The sequence below is a fragment of the Conger conger genome, chromosome 12, assembly GCF_963514075.1.
Source record: "Conger conger chromosome 12, fConCon1.1, whole genome shotgun sequence".
Taxonomy (NCBI): Eukaryota; Metazoa; Chordata; class Actinopteri; order Anguilliformes; family Congridae; genus Conger; species Conger conger.
The window spans coordinates 47,861,230-47,884,864 of NC_083771.1; the positions used below are offsets into that span (position 1 = coordinate 47,861,230).

Here is a 23,635-nt window from a genome sequence, read left to right on the forward strand (position 1 = left end):
TTATTCTCTAATTACACTCTATTATTACTCTGCCATTACACTGTTCTACTATCATCACTCTGCAATTGCATGCCTAGTAAACTGTTATTAAACTGTTATTAAACTGTTATTACACTGTTATTACACTGTTATTAAACTCTACCGCTGTCATTGCTTTATGTTATGGCCCTCTTTCTCAGGTCCTCACAGAAACATGGATTTCAAATGAAAAGGCTATTTTAACTCGTTCTCTCTCCCTGTAGGATGAAAAGCGAGAGATATCTCCAACTCCAATATCCAAGGGTACAGCTTTGCACACACTGTCCTGCTGATGAACACACTGCCATCTCAGTCCCAACAAACACACTGCCATTTCATTCCAAAAAAACACACTGCCATTTCATCCCCAACAAACACACTGCCATTTCATTCCCAAAGAACAAACTACCGTTTAATTAATGCAATTTCACAACTCAAAGGTAAAAAAAGTCAAAGGTAATTTACTCTCGAATAACAGACACACAACATCCCACAATCCTCCTCTTTTCACTTCTTGGACGCAATTTATCAACATGTTTCTCGCTGGTTTCAATTTGGATTCAAAGTGAAATGGCATTCATTTTCAGGACCATTAGGGCATGTTTAGTGATTTATGATCACTAAGAGTCATTGTACAGTATAAAATTGCATGCATTCCTATATTTGGGAGACTGGGCCTGTGACAGGATGTGAAAAGTGTTTAAAATCGATGGCTTCGATAGCTCTGTACACAATTAAATTGTAATCCAAATAATCAGACATAATTTTGCCAAATAATTTGCTGTCTCTTAAAACAAATCTGTTTTCACGCTTTCTGTAGCTGGGAAAGTGACTGTGGACCCCAGGGGAGGATGGAACAGCAAAGACCTGATTCCTCCCAATTTCCGGGCAGCAGACAGCGGCGTTGGAACAGAACCCTGTCCTGCCTCTGCCACCTCTAAGGCACTGAGTGACAGCATCTCCAAAACCTCCAGCACAAGTAAGCGCTCCCCTCTCCTGTAAAACCATGGTTCCAAACTCTTTCATACCATGATACATTTTCTGTTCGTCTTAAAATGTGGAAGTTAAATGTTAAGGCAATTTTCTAGTGTATGCGCCAGCTGGATGAGAGTCATGAGCATGATAATGAACTGGCCAATCTGGTGGTGGAGCTGAGTGACATCACAGTCATCAACATCGCCATGGAGATTTCCACGGATATGAACAATATCCCGCAGATTGTGGCGCACGCTTTCCTGCGCATGAAAGATAATAAAGACTTCCGCCGTCTGACTAATTGTCCTCGATACTTATTCTCCTCTATATTTCCAACAACTTATCAGGCACTCAGAACGGGGGATCCAATAGCGAGACCACAACGAAAGTTCTTTAGAAAATAAGGTCTTTATTTTCTCAGGGTAGGTTGGTACAGCGAGGGTCAATAGCCATTAAACAGTTATAGCAGGGATAAGGCAGTTCGTAAGCGATAGTCCAGGGAAAGGGTCTCCAGCAAACAGATGTATTGAGGATAATCCAAAGAATAGTCGCGGTCAGAGGCAATGGGTCGAAAACAAACAGGCTAATTAAACAGAAACACAATCCAGAAACGAAGGTGAATAAACAGAAACGGGTCGAAAAACTACGGGTCAGAACAAGACAAAAGGAATAAGCTAAACTCGATAGTCGGCGACGAAACAGGTCAAAACAAGTACCAATACAAGAACGCTGGACAGTATGGAATAAACCCATTACAATCTGGCAACTAACTGCACAGACAGAGGGGTTTTTATACACAGGTAACGAGAGCGAATGGGAATCAGGTGGGGGAACAAACAGGAAGTGAAACAGGTGAAACCAATGAATGAAGTGACAGGGAGACTACGGTGTGCACGGAGGTAACAAAAACACGAAAACGCGAACAACATAGGGAGAATACAGAACATGAAAAACACGGAACCTAACACAACTTGCCTTTCCCATGTTCCCACAGGTGGAGAATTATCACAGCGGTTGAAAATAGGAGCCAGTAACATATTCAGGGGTGCTGAAAAAATGTTTGGTTCACTGACCAGTTGGAGTGTAATCCAAACAGGCAAGAGTTCAAAACCAGGTAGGCAGTCCAGAAGCAGAGGTGCAGAGTCCACAAAACAAGAGAAGAGTCCAGAGAAGCAGGCAGGGGTCATCAACAAGAATTCCAGAAAACAAAAATTACAACAAAAAGAAACAGGGACAGAATGCTACAAGGGTAAAGACTCGGGAACAAGGAGGCTAGAGCAGGGGTAAAGGAACATAAGGGCTTGGGACTCGAAAACAGGATAAGATGAACTAGCAAGGTGCAACTGAGAAGGACAGGTATAAATACACAGGGGAACAACCTAGGCAGGGTATGGGAGTGAGGGCGGTCAAACAAATAAACATCAGGTGACACATGGAAGGGCAATAATACAATGACAAGGGAGGACCGAAAACGCCGGACTGGATTCACATAGACACACATGTAATATAAATGGCTCCGGACTAGGGAGTATACAATTGCACAGAGTTAAGGAATGTAGAGATAGCGGAGAGCTGGTGCGAACACTTCGCTGAATCAAGGCAAGCAATTTAGGGATAGAACAGGGAGGCGGAGTTATAGAGCAGTATTGAAATAGAGGTAGAGTTAGTCTGTTAGTTAAGTGATTAAATTACAAATACTAGTGAATGTTAGTTTGTTAGTTAGACGAACATATTAGTGTGTTAATTCTGTGTTAGTTGGGATTAGTATATTAGTGCTATCTACAAACATGAAATGGAGAGTTAGCAGGAAATAAAAACAGCGAGACAGAAGGAATCGTGGGAAACCGGATAATTCCAAAACCACCCAAATAGTGAAGCACGCAGACAGGGGACCCGGGATCAGAAAACATTCAGACACAGACATCACAGGGGAAGACAAGTGCAAAGACAAATGAATGTAAACAGAAAACCAGACATGAATATGAAAAATAATACATTTACAGAAATACCAAAGAAACTAACAGACAAAAATCAGGATCATAACAGAATAATGAGTTTCCATGTGACCTACCTAGTGATAGCCAGGGTCTATTGCTCTAGCAGCAGTGATTTTTAAGCCTGTAATGAACTTAATTAAAGAATACATTTCTGTGACCTCTTATTAAAATGCTGCATAACATGTTTAAAAATAGACATGTTTTTAGTAGGGGGAGTTTGGGGATTTCGTACTCAGAGTACGAAACATTCACTCTGCCAAGACCTTTAGTCATTTTTTGATGTGCAAGTGTATTTATGTGCATTCTTATGATTTTATTACTTTACTACTGTGCATATGTACTAATGCAGCTTCCATCCCCAATGACAGGAACCAGTCTGGAGGAGCTGCTGAGAGACCTGGGACTGGAACACCACCTGAAGAACAAGCTGACTCTGAGCCAGGTGCTGCAGATTGATGGAGAGACTTTATCTGATGAAAGCATCCAGTCTCTGAAATCTCTGCCATGGTGTTTCCTGAGGAAGCTGATGATGGTGAATGAGTCCTTTCGTAGAATGAGCTGTACCTCAGAACAGGACACAGAGCCCCAAAGCCTAGAAAGCTCACTGAACACCAAGAAAAATCCACATGACCACAGCAACAGAGTCAACCCCCTGGACCTCATAACTGCTGTATTTCTGTGCTCAGATGGCTTTCTCCAGCAGGAGATGGCTTTGAAAATGTCCATGTGCCAGTTCTCTGTGCCTCTGCTGCTTCCTACATGTGATACCCAGCAGTGCACTTTAATGCTGTGGGCCATGAGGGATATTGTGAAAAAGTACAAGCCACACTCTTTGGAGGACCCAAGAGGGTTTGTAGAGGAGAGCATTGTTCTGTCTGACCTCCCCATGGTCTCTTTTGTGAGGCTGGGAAACTGCAGCATGTCCAAGTCTCACATTCTGAACCAGGTCCTCAGCAACCCTCAGCAGTACCAGGACACCTTTGTTCACAAAAACATGGAGTGCGGTGACACCCCAAGGAGGATTTCCAATGGGCTGGTGGAAATCAGCTGGTATCTGCCCAGTGGGAACAAAAACACTGACATCTTCTCTGAGCCTCTGGCTATAGCTAACCTCCGTGGGGACCTCAGAGACTTTGAAACTCAGTACGCTTTCCTCTGCCGCACATCGACTGCTATATTTTTGTTTTGCGACAACTTTAAGTTTGAACAAAGATTTCTGGACTCTAAGCAATTTAAGACTCATTGGATTTTGATCACCAATTCACAGAGCCAGAGCTTCAATGAGGATGACTTCAGGAGATGTGTTTCTGAGAGAAAACCCAGTAACATCATCAAAAAGCATCGGCGGATGAATGATGCAGAATTCAACAAAAAACTGTGTTCGGCTATCCGTGGAATTTTAAAGGGAAATATTCAAATGAGCATTGAAAGGATGTCTGATCTTACCCATGATTTAGGGATCCTTGTTGATGAAGAATACATCCACTGTAAGAGCAGCAAGCAGAAGGCTGATGAAATCACAGGAGGAATATCTGACATACCAAGCTTCAAGGAGAAAGAGCTGCCCTTGCAAGGGACTGCATGGAAACAGCTGGCCAAACTGGAGAAGGAACAGTGCAAGATGAAAAATACTGGGGAGAAAAACATAGAAGTTTACAAGAACGAGCTTGCAGATCAGAGGCAGAAGCTCAGAGAACAGCAGAGGGCTCACAGCATCTCCGATTCTATGTCCCGTTTCATCTCCGCGATGTGCAATAACACAGAGGAGTGCAAGTATTTCCTCAAGTGGATGAGGATCAATCTGGATAATCTGTCACACAAAAGCCTTCCACCTCTTCGGGCAAAGTACAAGGAACAGTGTCGGAATTCCTCAGAAAACAAGGAGCTCATTGCTAAGTTGGACAGGGAGATCTCCAGCTGCTCCTTGGGGATAGAGCACTTCCTGAGGGAAATGGGTCAGCTGTACGAGTCGGCCTACTCACTCCCCGAAGCCCTCACCCCAGAGATTAAGCGCCTGCCACGTCTCTGTGCTGAGCTGCTACAGGAGGGCTTTCCTCTGGAGCTGGTGGATGGAGACTCAAGCAATATTCCTCTAGAGTGGGTGACACAGGTTCTGAAAGAACTCCATCATCTCACACAGGATAAAAGTAAGATCCGGGTCATCTCTGTTCTGGGGGTACAGAGCACTGGGAAGTCCACCCTCCTGAACACCATGTTTGGGGTCCAGTTTGCTGTCAGTAGTGGCAGGTGCACCAGAGGGGCCTTCATGTTCCTCATCAGAGTGAAAGAGGATTTTAAAGTGCGGCTTGGGTGTGATTACATCATGATTATTGACACTGAAGGTTTGAAGGCACCACAGTTGGCACAGCTGGATGACAGTCATGAGCATGATAATGAACTGGCCACTCTGGTGGTGGGGCTGAGTGACATCACAGTCATCAACATCGCTATGGAGAATTCCATGGAAATTTAACGATATCTTGCAGATTGTGGTGCACGCCTTCCTGCGCATGAAAGAAGTTGGAAGAAAACCCTGCTGTCAGTTTGTGCACCAGAATGTGCCAGACATCTCTGCCCATGACAGTAATATGAGAGAGAGGAAACTTCTGCTGGAGCAGCTGAATGAGATGACCCAAGCAGCAGCTAAGATGGAAAAGAAGGGAAGCAACAAAAGATTTACTGATGTCATGGAGTATGATCCAGAGAAAAACACCTGGTACATCCCTGGGCTCTGGCACGGCAACCCTCCCATGGCCCCTGTCAGTGTTGGCTACAGTGAGTCTGTGGATCTTTTCAAGAGGAGTGTGATTGAGAAGTTTATGGAACAAAAATCTGGAAACAGCTCAGCACACACAATCATTGAGTTCCTTGAATGGAACAAGAGCTTATGGAAAGCAGTGAAGTATGAGAACTTCATCTTCAGTTTCCGCAACAGCCTTGTAGCTGAAGCTTATGCTCAGCTTTGCACTGAGTTCAACCAATGGGATTGGGCCTTCAGGAAGAACATGTACTCCTGGCTAATGGAAGCTGAGACAAAGGTGTCAAACTCTGGCACAGAAGCAGAATTTAAGAATTTGGATGAGTTACTGATCCGCCTGAAAACTCAGGCCTTGGTAGAACTGACTAAAGGGGAAACGCTCATTTTGGCCAACCTCACTGAATTCTACAAGAGGCAAGAGGGACATGTTCACTTGGTAGAGAAGTACAAGGAGGACTTCAACATCACAGCCAAAACCATCAGGAGGGAGACAGAGAACTCTGTGAAAAACAAGCTTGAGGCAGCAGTGGAGATGAGAAAGGGCATGTTCAGGTTAGAGAGCATCAAGAACAATCAAACGGCCACAATGGAGAACAAGGTGCAGGGGCTGATTGAGAAATGCAAAACAAGTAAAGATCTGTCTGATCAACAGCTGGAGGATGAATTTGAGAAGATGTGGGATGACACTGTAGCAGAGCTGCGCTTCCCTGGCATGGAAGAACGAGACATTGTGCTAGACATCTACTACCAGCTGTGGGTTAACTTAGAGAGGAAAGGCAGCTCAGTACGTGAAATACTGTCAAAAGTGGGCAACTTGTCTGGATATGGAAGAATGCCATTAAAAGTGAAAAGTAAACATTTGGGATCAAAACAATGGTTTAGCAATGTTTCCTCAGGAAAGGAGCTAAAAGAGTTCCAGCAGGTAGTTGATCACATCATTGTGCAGAGCAAGCAGTTTGTTGATGAGAAAGTGAGAACAAGATCTGATTACCATGAAACATTCATAACAGACTTGCTTTGCATTGGAGACAAAATCCTGGAAAAGAATCTGGAAACAACTGCTGAATTTCAGGCCAAGCTGAAGATTCACATCTGTGGACATGCAGCACGGGAGTTTAACAAAATGCATCAAGCTTTCATCCATGTAAATGATCCTTGTCACTGTCTGGAACAGTTCAAGAAACAGTACTACACAGACTTTAAGGACCTGTTCAACAAAAGAGACCAGTGTCAGAAGAAAGCCAAAGATTTCACCGTCAACTGTCTTCAACCTGCGGTGAAGGAATACATCACCAAATCTCTGGGCCCTGACCTTGTGGATGAAATGATGGAAGGGCAGAAAGCCATTGCTTTCAGCACTCAAACCTTCTTCCAGTTCTCAATCCTTGAGCAGCTGCTTAAGGGTGATAACTTTCGGGACTTTGTGAAATACATAAAAAAATATGAGACCTTTGTACATGACTGGATATTGAAGCTGATGGTGGAGCAGTTCTCAGAGAAAGATAGACTCAGGGACATTGAGATGAGACACTTGATGGTGATGGTTAGCAGAATAAAGGAAGCCATTAAGAACGCACAGATGAAGGCAGCTGAACAGGCAGCAGGAATGGGTGAGGAGGCCCAGAACATTCAGCAGTTCATTCAGGATATTTGTAGTGACCTAGCGAAGGAGCTTATCATCCCCAAAGACCCCCTCAGCGCAGTCCTGGCCTTAAACTCTGCCAAACCAGAAGACTTTTCCCGGTGTCTTGTGGATGAAATGGAGCAGGCCTTTACCACAGAGTTTCAGAAAGGTGGGGATGTGAGGGCCAGGCTGACCTCACTGCCCTTTCAGCCACAGAAGGAGCTGTTTAACAGGGTGTTTGGCTGTGGGAAGCAGTGTCCCTTCTGCAAGGCCCCCTGTGAAGCTGGTGGCAAGAATCACACAGAGCACTTTGCTTCCATTCACCGTCCTCAGGGCATTGCAGGATGGAGCAATTGTGAATCGCATATATTAGTGAGCAATATCTGCTCCACCAGTGTTGCCAGTGAGAAAAACATCAGGTTGACTGAAACAGATGAGAAATGGCATCCATACAAGGACTACCCGAGCATTTACCAAGACTGGCGCATCCAGCCTGACACCAGCATCCAGGCCTCAGACTACTGGAAGTACGTCTTCAGCAAGTATAATAAGCAGTTTGCAGAGGAATACAGAGCTAAGCCTGCTGACATTCCCCACAATTGGAGAGCTATAACTCCAGACCAAGCCATGGAAAACCTGAAGGAAACTTTCTTGATGAAAATTAATTTATTCCACAGCCCCTGTTCCAGTAGGGTTGACAATGCATCCTCTGTGTGACATTAATATTAAATAGTCTACTCACAGGTACAACTCAATGGTTAAGCAAAACAGAGCCCCAGCCAAGTTGAATGGCACTAATGTACAGCAAGATTTATATAATTCAAATGAAGCACTCATCATTTTTAAAGGGGACAGTTGAATTCAATCATCACTGATGTTAGGAAAGAGTGAGAACTCCTGATCACTGACACAGACACTGCTATATTCCTGCAGCCTCCCCTGAGTCTTTTCTGGTTCTATGAGAGATGGTACCATTAGCAGCTCATTGTACTCATGAAATCATATTCATGCTATAAAGTGATATTGCCTGTATCCTTACCTATGCAGCATTTATCTGTACAAATCCTGCTTGTGAATCATCATGGCTGATCTCTGTCCATTGTTCCATTCATTAGGATGGTAAATAGGCTGTGATATTTTAACAGTTTAACAGACTTAATTTAATATTCTCACCTCCATATTAAAGAAGATTTTTTTTCTTTCTTTTTTTTTTTTTACAAAAGTCCAAATATGTGTTCTATCGCGTAAATCATTCTTATAATTAAAGCGTAAGAACTTAATGGCAATTATCAGCTCTACATCACTGCTTGCTTAGGTGTTCATTATTTACTGTCTTGTTGATCTGTTATATGTTCGATAATCATCACTATATGTTATATGTTATATGTCACTATTATGACAATATTTTTCTATTTAGAAAACTGAATTGAAACTTTGTTTTGCATCTTTGTAAAACTAATGAATTTCTCCAGACACATTCACATTCTCACATTAAAAATAAACTTTTCATTTGATTTGAACTCAATGAACTGTATTTTGTTCTGCCTTGAACTGGGCTGAATGTGATATTTTTCTCAAATGTAAATTGCAAAAACTGAAATCTCTCATTTTGTTTTTGAATGGTTCAATGTATGCAATCTATGCACTGTGTCTATTGAATGATTTGTTTTTGAGTGGTTCAATCTATGCACTGTGTCTATTCTGCAATATATTCTGATATATATAAAGGCCACCCTTTCAATGCACTAATAGTGGCCTGGCCCCTCCCACTTTGCTCATAGGCCCGCCCAGTTTCTGTAGATTTGATCTTTGTTAAAAAATTATATATATAATGTCGTGAGGCATGTAGTTCCGCACAGAAAAATTTAGCTGTTAAAGCTACAATAGGTCATTTCAGACTCGTAACGGTCAAGAGAGGAATTGCAACAACAAATACCCTCAAACCACTGTTTATCCATCCCACAGTCTATGAATATAAGGTGTATAAGTATTAAGTCTTATTACAGTTCAGTGTTTATGAAAGCTGACATTGACAAACGCAACAGAGCCTGCTGTCTTTTCGTAGTGTTCTAAGAAAATGTTGACTTTAGTGAGCTACACAACACTTTATATTTTTTGTCTTGAAGTTTAACTGACCAACTATATAATGAGCATGCAACTTATTTGGCTATGTAACTAGCTGGTTATATTACTAAGATATGATAGTCTACCACAAACGATGCAACTGTAACTTAAAATATGAGACAAAGGTTTTAGCTAAACTCGCATTGATTGACGTAAAGAGATGAATGAATGCGCAGTTGCCCAAATTGCTCTCCAGACAAGTGATCACTGAAACTGTGTATACTATTGCTTATTTCCAGCTTGGCATTAGGGAGTTGGGTGGAGGAGAGGTCTGCTTTGGGAGACAGCACTTGGTCAATTACTCCTAAACAATCGTGTGCTTCTCCGTCATCTGCTGTGGGGAGAAGAGTAGCAGGGTTTAATACAGTGCATCGTTTGATTGTAACATTTGGTAGTGATAGCAAAACATGTTGGTAGTGCAGCATTCTTGCTGGTGAGAAGTGAGCTGTCTGTTGTTTCAACAGGATGTTCAGACCCTGCATGGGGCAGCCAGAGCAGTGGATGCCATAACTGCAGAAGCAGCAGCCAACTAAGTACCATTCATTCTGCTGTCTATCACTTTAACAGGTAGACCAGCACCAGCTTGTTCATGCAAATATTTAATCAGCCAATCATGCGGCAGCAACTAAATGTAATGTGTAGGCAGCTCATTTCTGTTGAAAAGCTGGCCAAACTCATCGAAACAATACCCCTCCCTTCCCCACTCACAAAGCAACTTTCCCTCCAAAATTGCAGCCAATCAAATAATCCCTGCATTCCCTCCAAAATGGTAGCCAATTAATCCATTGCATCTGCCCAGCAACAGTAACTTTCCCTCCGAAATTGGAACAAATTAATAAAGAACCAAATCCGGATACCATCGTCCAATCAGGAAAATCAGTAAGGTTCCTGACATCCAATGGCATAATTCCACTGCAGTACATGTGTGTATCCTTCAGAGGGGGGCAGAGAGAAAACATACAAACACACAAACACTTATTTTGCTAGGTTTACACACACCCTGACCAGCGGCTCACCTGGTGTCACATGCAGTGCAGACTGGCGTGTGTGAATAATGCAGTGACTGCTATTCCTGTAGCGCTGCTGTGTGACTGCGACCAAAGACCTGTGTGTGGATACTGTGTGTGTGTGTGTATGAGTGTTTGTGTGTGTATGAGGCAGGATTTGTGTGTGTGTCTGTGGGTGTGTGTGTGTGTGTGAGGCAGGGTGTGTGTGTGTCTGTAGGTGTGTGTGTCTGTGTGTGTGTTTGTGTGTGTGTGACAGCGACCAAAGACCTGTATGTGGATACTGTGTGTGTGTGTGTGTGTGTGTGTGTGTGTGTGTGTGTGTGTGTGTGTATGAGGCAGGGTGTGTGTGTGTGTGTGACTGCGACCAAAGACCTGTATGTGGATACTGTGTGTGTGTGTGTGTGTGTGTGTGTGTGTGTGTGTGTGTGTGTGAGTGTGTGTGTGTGTGTGTGTGTGTGTGTGTGTGTGACTGTGACCAAAGACCTGTATGTGGATACTGTGTGTGTGTGTGTGTGTGTGTGTGTGTGTGTGTGTGTGTGTGTGTGTGTGTGTGTGTGTGTGTGTGTGTGTGACTGCGACCAAAGACCTGTATGTGGATACTGTGTGTGTGTGTGTGTGTGTGTGTGTGTGTGTGTGTGTGTGTGTGTGTGTGTGTGCATGAGGCAGGATTGGTGTGTGTGTGTGTGTGTGCATGAGGCAGGATTGGTGTGTGTGTGTGTGTGTGTGAGTGTGTGTGTGTGTGTGTGTGTGTGTGTGTGTGTGTGTGTGTGTGTGTGTGTGTGTGTGTGTGTGTGTGTGTGTGTGTGACTGTGACCAAAGACCTGCGCAGACCAGGTTTACTATCACTTTGACACTAATTTCAGAACCTTGAGGTAATTTTTCAAAACTGTAGAATTAACAAAACTGAAACAAACCCTCAGTGTGTTATTATTTTATATATTTTCTACAGTATTCAGATTTTTTTTCATGATTCCACTCTATAATACAGGTTGTGTGTGTGAGAGTGTAAATGAGGCAGGGTGTGTGTGAGTGTGTATGAGGCAGGGTTTGTGTGTGTGTGTGTGTGTGTGTGTGTGTGTGAGTGTGTATCCCCTGACCTCATCTTTCAGCTGACAAAAAGGTGACAGTTACCACACATTACAACAGTGGTATGCAGAAGAGCATCTCTGAACACACAACACGTCAAACCTCTTAAGTGGATAGGCTACAGCAGCAGAAGAACAATGAGTGAAAAAATACCTAATAAAGTGCTCACTAAGTGTATGGTTTACCTACCTACCTACGACCAGGCAACCAGATTTTGGGGGGTTTCCAGGATGGAACATTGGGAAGCATCATGGCAGGAGGGGGTTCCTTGAGCAGTTGGGGAAAGCTTACCGCCACATACTGTACAGAGAAGGTACTTTCATTTTTTTATTTCATTTTTTAGAAATGTTCTTCCTTCTTCTCCCAATTTGGTGTTTGGTGCCAATTGTACCCTATCTCTTCCACTTTCCCATGTCGTCTGGGATACACCGCAGACATACGATCATGTCCCCCGGCAGCACGAACGGATCTAATGATCCGGAGAGCGACACGCCTTCTTCTCCAGGCCACATCGTCTCCATGTGACTGTGACTCCGAGGCGATCGGGGCTGTTGTCGTATGTGGTGAGCCTCCCCCCGCTGAGTCCTCCCCCAGAGCAGCTAGCCTCCCCCCGCTGAGTCCTCCCCCAGAGCGGCTAGCCTCCCCCCGCTGAGTCCTCCCCCAGAGCGGCTAGTCTCCCCCTGCTGAGTCCTCCCCCAGAGCGGCTAGCCTCCCCCCGCTGAGTCCTCCCTCAGAGCGGCTAGCCTCCCCCTGCTGAGTCCTCCCCCAGAGCGGCTAGCCTCCCCCCGCTGAGTCCTCCCTCAGAGCGGCTAGCCTCCCCCCGCTGAGTCCTCCCCCAGAGCGGCGAGCCTCCCCCTGCTGAGTCCTCCCTCAGAGCGGCTAGCCTCCCCCCGCTGAGTCCTCCCCCAGAGCGGCTAGCCTCCCCCCGCTGAGTCCTCCCTCAGAGCGGCTAGCCTCCCCCTCACTGAGTCCTCCCTCAGAGCGGCTAGCCTCCCCTCACTGAGTCCTCCCTCAGAGCGGCTAGCCTCCCCCCGCTGAGTCCTCCCCCAGAGCGGCTAGCCTCCCCCCGCTGAGTCCTCCCTCAGAGCGGCTAGCCTCCCCCTCACTGAGTCCTCCCTCAGAGCGGCTAGCCTCCCCTCACTGAGTCCTCCCCCAGAGCGGCGAGCCTCCCCCCGCTGAGTCCTCCCTCAGAGCCCATAGCCTCCCCTCGCTGAGTCCTCCCTCAGAGTGGCTAGCCTCCCCTCGCTGAGTCCTCCCTCAGAGCGGCTAGCCTCCCCTCACTGAGTCCTCCCTCAGAGCGGCTAGCCTCCCCTCACTGAGTCCTCCTTCAGAGCGGCTAGCCTCCCCTCACTGAGTCCTCCTTCAGAGCGGCGAGCCAATTATGCCGCTCCAGGCGAGCCGGCCGAGCTCACAGCCCCACCTTCTGCATTCACTGAGAAGGTCATACCAGTGGAGGAATCTGGTCCTGCTCCAGCCAAAGTCCCACAGGAAGGCACAGCAAGTAAACAAAAGAGGTGCCACACCCGCTCTTCCCAGAAAGACTGCAAAACCAGAACAACTCCCAACAGATAAAAATCTCATCATGTACTTCTACTAATACTTTCGATTTTACCTCTGTATATAGTTGCCTGACAGTCAACAGTTGGGTCATTGTGAAACGCCCTCAGTTTGGAGGATCAGTCTCATTCTTCACACTTTGCTTTATTTTTCACAGAAAAGACATTGCAGCTGAACTGATTCCAGAAGAGATTCTATAGGTAAGTGAAGCTAAATTAAACATCTTCATATTATTGGCTAATATACGTACAGCTATTATGTGCACCAATGATTTAATTAAAAAAATAGCTAAAACATACAAATAAAGATCATTGGTTTCCTTTGCATTTCCAACTTTGCATTTCTACATTTTGTACAAGGTGCTTTGACTCTTCTTGCTGTAACTGTGTGATGTTACAAAGGTTCAAAAAGGGAAACCTGATTGATTCCATGTATAAAAGATAAAAGTTATGAGGACTTAATGTGCTTTGTCTCTTTAAGCTTAGTAAAGGGAGACTTAGGGGTGATTTGATTGAGGCTTTTAAATTTATTAAAGGAATTAACAAAGTGAACTACAGGCGATTCTTCAGGGTGAGTTTGGTTAGCAAGTGAGGGGGCATATATGGACATCGGCAAAGGATAAATTCCTCACAGATATTACAAAGTATTTTTTCATACATAGAGTGCAGTGGAATAGCATGCCAGGACATATAGTGGAGGCAGACACAGTGCTAGATGCTTGACACGGTGCTAGATGCTCTTTAGCTTTGAAGCAAACTAAGCAGTAGTTACACTTTAGTGTATTATAAATTATTATTATGATTAAACCTGGTATTGTCACTCAGTGCACTTGTCAGCTGGCTCGCTTCCTCTGATATGGTGGCAGTAAGGGGCTGTGAAGTCATTTAACTCTCCCCTCAGTAGCATACATCTTTAGCCCCCACCTTCTCAGCACTCATACTGGGCGGGAACGTGTGAGAGGAAAACTCATGCATTGTTCCCAAAACGGCTGTCTTCCTGAACCCCCCCCCCAATCAACCCCTCCTCTCAGATTCCTTTTAGGGTTGGAGCACTGAAATGTGTATATGGCATGAGATGTTTCATGACAATCCCAGATCAGAACATATTAATGTTTGGTATTGTAAAAATACATTTTAAATGGCTTTAAAAACAGCTGAAATAAAAAGTAATAATTTATTTTACAAACCCACAAGTGAACATTGTGGATACCCTTTTCCATCTCTTTTTCAAACTGATAGACACTTAAATGGCAGAGCCAAATAGTTGCACCTGTTTTCCATTTTAAACACCAACACTTGGCTTTCAAGTAAATAAATCAACCAATTAAATTCTATTAATTGACCAACTCTGGTGGCTGTGAAGGGCCACTCCTTACAGGTATTATTCCGATTGTTTCAGTGCGACTGGTGCAATGGTCTAATTTCCTCAACAGTATACCTAAGACATCATAACCACCCAGGAACCTAGGGTAAACTGTGGAAATCTGTCCAAGTGAAAGCCATTTGCCTTGACCCCCCTGATCAAATCCCACTACCTGGAGAGGCCTGGCTCTAAATTCCAAATGGTTATGAATGCCAAATAGTTCATTGTGGACCCATTTTTATGAGCGGGATCAAAGGCCTGGTTTGTGCTGTTAGGGAGAGTAAACCAAGCAATCTGGGAGACTGTAGTCACACTCTGCTGTAGATTTTGTTGTGGTGTCTGTAGCCAGACCCCCATGCACATAGTGCATGTTGCCTTTGTTACCAGGTATGACTTCTAAGACTCTGCAATTTGGTTTCTATTGTAACACTTTTATGTGTATTTCATTTGGAGTTGAATGTGATTAAGTAAGTAACCTGCCTGGTAAAATAAATTGTTACATCTTGATTTGTGTGGTTTCACATACTGACACTCACTATTACACAGGGAATGGGTGGTTACCCCCTCGAGTTGGTCTAGGGAGGATGTAAATTTACTCTAAATGTATCATGGCTTATTGCACCCATAGACCTCTGACAGTAAATCAATCGCCTCCTCTTGGCAGTTCATTCATGTCGAGAACATTTACATGACATTAATGTCATTTGGCAGATGTTCTTATCCAGAGCAACATACAGTTGATTAGACTAAGCAGCAGATAATCCTCCCCTGGAGCAATGCAGGGTTAAGGGCCTTGCTCACAGGCCCAACGGCTGTGCGGATTGTATTGTGGCTACACCGGGGATCGAACCACCGACTTTGCATGTCCCAGTCACGTACCTTAACCACTATGCTATAGGCCGCCCTGTACAGAACTGTCATAGCCATCAGCCACACCCAAAAGTAGCTATTCCTGAGACCTCTGTAATGACGGCAGATATCTAGCCAGCTCGTGAGACGTGCACGTAACGGCCGATGTGACATACGGCGGGACTGTTCTGGGAGTACATCTCAGTACGGGATTCTACACTAATCTAAATTATTATTCAAATGGAGTCAGATAATACGAAAGTAGATTTATTGGCCCTGTTGTGGAGATTCTTGGTCAGCCCGGACCAGTAGAGAGCGGAAGGCAGAGGGGTTTATTTATTAGCTGATCTAGTCTCTTCACACAGCAGTCAGTAACATTTAATCCTATAAACTTTCTTTCAGCAGCACCAGAAGGACAAGCGTACAGATACCTTCGCCCTGGCTAAATTCCGTCATTGTGTTAGCGCAGGGCTTGCACTACCAAATCCATCCATCCATCCATCCATCCATCCATCCATCCATTATCTTAACCCGCTTATCCTGAACAGGGTCGCTGGAGCCTATCCCAGCATACATTGGGCGAAAGGCAGGAATACACCCTGGACAGGTCGCCAGTCCATCGCAGGGCACACACACCATTCACTCACACACACACTCATACACATGGGCAATTTAGACTCTCCAATCAGCCTAACCTGCATGTCTTTGGACTGTGGGAGGAAACCAGAGTACCCAGAGGAAACCCACGCAGACAAGGGGAGAACATGCAAACTCCGCACAGAGAGGCCCCGGCCAACCGGACTTCAAACCCAGGACCTCCTTGCTTTGAGGCGGCAGTGCTACCCACTGCACCATCCGTGCCGCCTCACACTACCAAATATTAAGTGTTATTTACTTTCAATTACTTAAATACTTTCTATTCCAATATTTCTGCTCACCCAAAAATGGGGTGGTCTGATATCAAAGGTGCTATATTCTAAGTAGTTTAACATATCTTTGTTGCTTTGAACAAATGTCATATCCTATCGTTCTGCCTTGTAAGGTATATCATTCTTGTACACATGTTATTTCCCCATTTCAACTGATTGTTTAAATGATTGTTTCATTGATTTAAAAGTTATCAAACTATGAAACGTTGAATGAAAAAGTAATTGCCCCCTAAAATGGAATAACTGGTAAGCTTAGTAAAAGGAGACTTAGGGATGATTTGATTGCAGTTTTTAATTAATTAAAGGGATTAACAAAGAGAACTACAGACGATTCTCCAGGGTGAGTTTGGTTATCAGAACGAGAGGGCACAAATGGAAATTAGCAAAGGATAAATTCTGCACAGACATTAGGAAGTATTCTTTCACATAGAGAGTGGTCACTGTGTGGAGTAGCATGCCAGGGCATGTAGTGGAGTACTGTTTTCAAAACCAGGCTGGTTACGGTGCTAGATACAATCTAGCTTTTAGGCAAACTAAGCAGTAGGTAAGCTTTAGTGGTTGGTAAAGGTGAGCATTGCTGGGCTGAATGGCCTGTTCTCATCATTGTGTTATGCTAATGTTATGGCATGTTATGTCATGTTATGTCATGTTATGTCATGTTCTGTTATGTTATGTTATGTTACGTTTGCCCAGACGGATGCAGATGGAGTGCCCCAGTTGCAGCAGAAAATGTGGGCAGAATGACAAGTTCTGCAGTGAATGTGGCTACGAACTGTGCTCTGCAAGGAAACCTGTCCCAGGTAAACCTAGCATGCTAGTTAATAACCGGCCCCCCTAGCTTAATTTTCATTTCATTACTTAGCGAGCTATCATTCACCCAGCTTGCTAAACTAGTCGAAGCAGTAGCAATTTCAACTTCACAGTTTAGATGGCTGCCCTAATGGATAAATTAGGTAATGTACTCACCAAGATAAAAGACAATGACAGTTTCCTTCTAATTTAGGTTTATTTTGCAGTTGTGCTCAATTGTGCTGACAATATGCAAAATGTCTTCTTTGTTTTTTCCATCATCAACTATAAATGTTGAAAAATATTTGTTTTGCTGATGTTTTATGCTTCAAATGAAGACAAGGTTATCATGAACATTTATAGGATGCCCATAACACCTTCAGCTGGCTGGCTATGTTTCACTGAAGCTGGCTGCTGTGACTAGACAGTATATGGCTGTAGGAATCTGCCTACATTGTGACTGCTGTTCTGTTTGCTTTTTGTCCCACTGTGTTAGACTCTGACCAACAGGAAAGATCTGAGCACCCAGTCAGTGAGAGCCACACCCACTCAGATAACCACACCGACAGTGATGACCACACCCACTCTGACAACCACACCCACTCTTATAACCACACCCACTCAGATAAACACACCCACTCGTATAACCACACCCACTTCAGCCAACCTGAGTTGATGCTGTTTATTTCAATCGCCCATGCATTAAGTCGAGCCCCAGACTATGATTCTGAGGTGATCAGGAGTGCTTGTATGTAGTGAACCTCCCCACCAAGTCCCTCCCTCTGTGCAGCGGCTCAATAATGCCATACTCAGATCTGGCAGGACTGGTCCTCTGTGTGCAACTGCAACGAACAAAAGTGTGATGCCCTGTGCCTGTCAGGCTTCAGAACAATAAACCCAATAGCGAGACCACAGAAGTTCAAGTTAAAGTCTTTATTAACTTTGAGGCAGAGGAGACAAGCCAGAGTCGAGAACCAGCAAACAGGTGTAGTAGAGAATAAACTGTTCTTAAACGATACTCCAAGCAGCCAAGGCAAACAGATGCAACAAAAACAATAAGGTAGTCCAAACTGGGGGATAAACAGAATCGAAAACCAAAAACAATCGAGTCCAAACGAAGAGAAGGGTAATCCAGGAATCAGAAGTCGAAAGCCAAACAGGTCGATACACAGGTAATCAGACAGGAAAAAACACTGGAAAGTATCGTGGAAGCACATGACAATCTGGCAAATACTACACAAAACAGACAGGTGTATGTCGGGACATAACCAGAGGAAACAAGAATCCGGTGTGTACAACAATCAGGAAGTGGAACACAGGTGAAACAAATGATAGGGAATGAACTGACAGATTGACTTCTGGAAGCACAGAGGCAAAAATTCGGAGGACTTAACAAAATACAGAAAAAGAAAACGCAGATCATAACAGCGCCACTGTGATGCTTAGCCATGTCTTATATGGTGCTTAGCTGAGCCACTAGTGCTTAGGTGTGCACCATCGCAGTGCTTTAAAGAAACTCCATCCAACCGTCCATCTATTATCTTAACCCGCTTATCCTAAACAGGGTCGCAGGGGGGCTGGAGCCTATCATACATTGGGCGAAAGACAGGAATACACCCTGGACAGGTCGCCAGTCCATTGCAGGGCACACACACCATTCACTCACACACTCATACCTACGGGTAATTTAGACTCTCCAATCAGCCTAACCTGCATGTCTTTGGACTGTGGGAGGAAACCCACACAAACACGGGGAGAACATGCAAACCCCACAAAGAGAGGCCCCGGTCGACTGGATTACGAACCCAGGACCTCCTTGCTGTGAGGTGGCAGTGCTACCCACTGCACCATCCATGCCGCCCTGCTTTAAAGAAACTGTTTTTTAAAATGACACATTTTACTTGGGGTGGATGTTAAGGTTTGGGACCCTTCCTTCGACCTTATATGCCAGGGCGTGTGACTGTGATCTGTCTTTGAGCATCTCAGGTGCAGATTCTGAGAATCGGGAGGAGACCACAGACAACCGATCCAGTCTGGGCACAGAACCAGTACCAGAGAACACATCCTCATGCCTGACCCAGTCCCAGCTCTCCTCTGCTGGCCCAGCGAAGAGATGTTCAGCAGATACTGAAAACATGGATGGGACCTTGAGTAAGGACACTGCACACGCGGAGGAGGAGGTGAGATGTGACAAACCTCTGAGTCAAATTCCAGTTCTGCAGGCCACAATGTCCAGTTGTTTAACTCCAGTCCTGGTGGGCCAAATTAAAAAAGGGCTTTGTGTAGGCCTTGCAAACAAGGATTGTGATCTTTCCAAGCAATCATTGAATTATGCACTTGCTAAACACACCCAAAACCAGGAAACACTGCAGCTTGATTCGACAGCCTCTATGACTGACAGGTCCCAACTGCATTATTCGACTAAGCAGCACGTAATTAAAATGTATTAAAATATTGTATAAAACAAATACGACAAAGGGCTTGCAAAATGTGAATACACTGTCTGTGATGTTTTTCATTTCAGGAAACTGAAGACTCAGAGCACAGTGTGAGTGTGTCTAAAGATGAGACCATCAGTAAAGGTGAGGACCCCCTGGGAAACCAAGTAGGAAGAGGTGCTGGTAGGTTAGTGGGAGGTGCTCTTCCCTCTGGACCAAGCAGTCCCAGCACAGTGATAGGGCACAGTGTTGGAGGAGGGGTCCTGGCCCTGGATAAATTCACCAAAAAAATAACTTCCTCCATCTGACTAAATGTCCTCAATACTTATTCTCCTCCATATTTCCAACAACTTATCAGGCACTCAGAATGGGGGATCCAATAGCGAGACCACAACGAAAGTTCTTTAGAAAATAAGGTCTTTATTTTCCCAGGGTAGGTTGGTGCAGCGAGGGTCAATAGCCAGCAAACAGTTATAGCAGGGATAAGGCAGTTCGAAATCGATAGGCCAGGCAAAGGGTCTCCAGCAAACAGATGTATTGAGGATAATCTAAAGAATAGTCGGTCACAGGCAATGGGTCGAAAACAAACAAGCTAATTAAACAGAAACACGATCCAGAAACGAAAGTCGATAAACAGAAACAGGTCAGAAAACTATGGGTCAGAACAAGCAGAAGGAATAAGCTAAACTCGATGGTCGGGGACGAAACAGGTCAAAGCAGGTATCAATATGAAAACGCTGGAGAGTATGGAATAAACACATAACAATCTGCCAACTAACTGCACAAACAGAGGGGTTTTTATACACAGGTAACAAGAGCGAATGGGAATCAGGTGGGGAAACAATCCGGAAGTGAAACAGGTGAAACCAATGAATGAAGTGACAGGGAGACTGTGCATGGAGGTACCAAAAACACGAAAACGCTAACAACATAGGGAGAATACAGAACATGAAAAACATGAAACTTAACACAATTTCCCTTTCCCATGTTCCCACAGGTGGAGAATGGTTACAGTCTTTGAAAAGAGGAGCCAGTAACATATTCAGGGGTGCTGGACAAATGTTCGGTTCTCTGAACTTGTGGAAAACTGCCAAACCGAGCGGAATCCAAACAGGCAAGAGTTCAAAACTAGGTAGGCAGTCCAGAAGCAGGGCAGAGGTGCAAAGTCCACAAAACAAGAGAAGAGTCCAGAGAAGCAGGCAGGGGTCATAAACAAGAATTCCAGAAAACAAAAATTGCAACAAAAAAAAATAGGGACAGAATGCTACAAGGGTAAAGGCTCGGGAACAAGGAGGCTAGAACAGGGGTAAAGGAATACAAGGGCTAGAGACTCGAAAACAGGATAAGACGAACTAGAAAGGTGCAACTGAGAATAACAGGTAGAAATACACAGGGGAATGAGACAAACTAGGCGGGGCATGGGAGTGAGGGCGGTCTAACAAGTAAACATCAGGTGAGATACATGGAAGGGCAATAATACAATGACAAGGTTGGAATGAAAACGCGGGAATTCACATAGACACACATGTAATACAAATGGCTCCGGACTCGGGAGTTGACAATTGCACAGAGTTAAGGAATGTAGAGATATTGGAGAGCAGGTGAGAACACTTCGCTGAATCTAGGCAAGCAATTTAGGGATAGAACAAGGAGGCGGAGTTATAGAGCAGTAAAGGTGAGGACCCCATGGGGAACCAAGTAGGAAGAGGTGCTGGTAGGCCAGTGGGAGGTGCTCTTCCCTCTGGACCAAGCAGAAATCCAATGTCCCAGCACAGTGACAGGGCACAATGTAGGAGGAGGGGTCCTGGCCCTGGGCAAATTCACCAAAAAAATAAGTTCCTCCATCTGACTAATTGTCCTCAATACTTATTCTCCTCCATATTTCCAACAACTTATCAGGCACTCAGAACGGGGGATCCAATAGCAAGACCACAACAAAAGTTCTTTAGAAACTAAGGTCTTTATTTTCTCAGGGTAGGTTGGTACAGCGAGGGTCAATAGCCAGCAAACAGTTATAGCAGGGATAAGGCAGTTCATAAGCGATAGTCCAGGCAAAGGGTCTCCAGCAAACAGATGTAACGATGATAATCCAAAGAATAGTTGCAGTCAAAGGCAATGGGTCGAAAACAAATGGGTGAGACACATGGAAGGGCAATAAAACAATGACAAGGGAGGAACGAAAATGCGGGACTGGATTCACATAGACACACCTGCAATACAAACGGCTCCAGACTAGGGAGTAGACAATTGCACAGAGTTAGGGAATGTAGAGATAGCAGAGAGCAGGTGCGAACACTTCGAGGCAAGCAATTTAGGGATAGAACAGGGAGTTATACAGCAGTATTGAAATAGAGGTAGAGTTAGTCTATTAGTTACGTGATTACATTACAAATACCCAAAACTAGTGAATGTTAGTTTGATAGTTAGACAAACATATTAGTGTGTTAATTCTGTGCTAGTTGGGATTAGTATATTAGTGCTATCTACAAACATGAAATAGAGAGTAAGCAGGAAATAAGAAGAGCGAGACAGAAGGAATTGTGGGAAACTTGAAAATTCCAAAACCACCCAAATAGTGAAGCATGCAGACAGGGGACTGGGGATCAGAAAACATTAAGACAGACATCACAGGGGAAAACAAGTGCAAATACGAATGAATGTAAACAGAAAACCAGACATGAATATGAAAAATAATAAATGTACAAAAATACCAAAGAAACTAACAGACAAAAATCAGGATCATAATAGAATAATGAGTTTCCATGTGACCTACCTAGTGACAGCCAGGGTCTATTGCTCTAGCAGCAGTTGCAGATTCTGAGAATCGGGAGGAGACCACAGACAACCGATCCAGTCTGGGCTCAGAACCAGGACCAGAGAACACATCCTCATGCCTGGCCCAGTCCCAACCCTCCTCTGCTGGCCCAGCTAAGAGATGTTCAGCAGATACTGATAACATGGATGGGACCTTGAGTAAGGACACTGCACACGTGGAGGAGGAGGTGAGATTTGACAAACCTCTCAGTCAAACTCCAGTTCTGCAGGCCACAATGTCCAGTTGTTTAACTCCAGTCCTGGAGGGCCAAATTAAAAAAGGGCTTTGTGCAGGCCTTGCAAACAAGGATTGTGATCTTTCCAAGCAATCATTGACTTAAATTACGCACTTTCTAAACACACCAAAAACCAGGAAACACTGCAGCTTGATTGGACAGCCTCTATGACTGACAGGTCCCAGCTGCATTATTCAACTAATTAAAAGATGTATTGAAATATAGTATAAAACAAATACCAACAAAGGGCTTGTAAATGTGAATACACTGTCTGTGATGTTTTTCATTGCAGAAAACTGAAGACTCAGAGCAGAGTGTGAGTGTGTCTAAAGATGAGACCATCAGTGAAGGTGAGGACCCCATGGGGAACCAAGTAGGAAGAGGTGCTGGTTGGCCAGTGGGAGGTGCTCTTCCCTCTGGACCAAGCAGAAATCCAATGTCCCAGCACAGTGACAGGGCACAATGTAGGAGGAGGGGTCCTGGCCCTGGACAAATTCACCAAAAAAATAACTTCCTCCATCTGACTAATTGTCCTCAATACTTTTTCTCCTCTATATTTCCAACAACTTATCAGGCACTCAGAATGGGGGATCTAATAGTGAGGCCACAACGAAAGTTCTTTAGAAAATAAGGTCTTTATTTTCTCAGGGTAGGTTGGTACAGCAAGGGTCAATAGCCAGCAAACAATTATAGCAGGGATAAGGCAGTTCATAAGCAATAGTCCAGGCAAAGGGTCTCCAGCAAACAGATGTATCGATGATAATCGCAGTCACAGGCAATGGGTCGAAAACAAATGGGTGAGACACATGGAAGGGCAATAAAACAATGACAAGGGAGGAACGAAAACGCGGGACTGGATTCACATAGACACACAGGCAATACAAACGGCTCCAGACTAGAGAGTAGACAATTGCACAGAGTTAGGGAATGTAGAGATAGCAGAGAGCTGGTGCGAACACTTCACTGAATCGAGGCAAGCAATTTAGGGATAGAACACGGAGTTATACAGCAGTATTGAAATAGAGGTGGAGTTAGTCTATTAGTTACGTGATTACATTACAAATACCCAAAA

General features: G+C 44.4%; 1 protein-coding gene across 1 annotated transcript in view; it reads left to right on the forward strand.

Moving 5' to 3' along the window:
- The window catches only part of LOC133141767 (interferon-induced very large GTPase 1-like), an 83,538-nt gene extending 74,646 nt beyond the window's left edge, over positions 1-8,892 (forward strand). Inside the window, 5 exon segments of the mRNA XM_061262481.1 lie at positions 243-282; positions 839-997; positions 1,988-2,107; positions 3,359-5,460; positions 5,462-8,892. Coding sequence (XP_061118465.1) covers positions 243-282; positions 839-997; positions 1,988-2,107; positions 3,359-5,460; positions 5,462-8,089 — 5,049 coding nt within the window. The 3' untranslated portion in view covers positions 8,090-8,892.
- Positions 8,893-23,635: the final 14,743 nt, after the last annotated feature.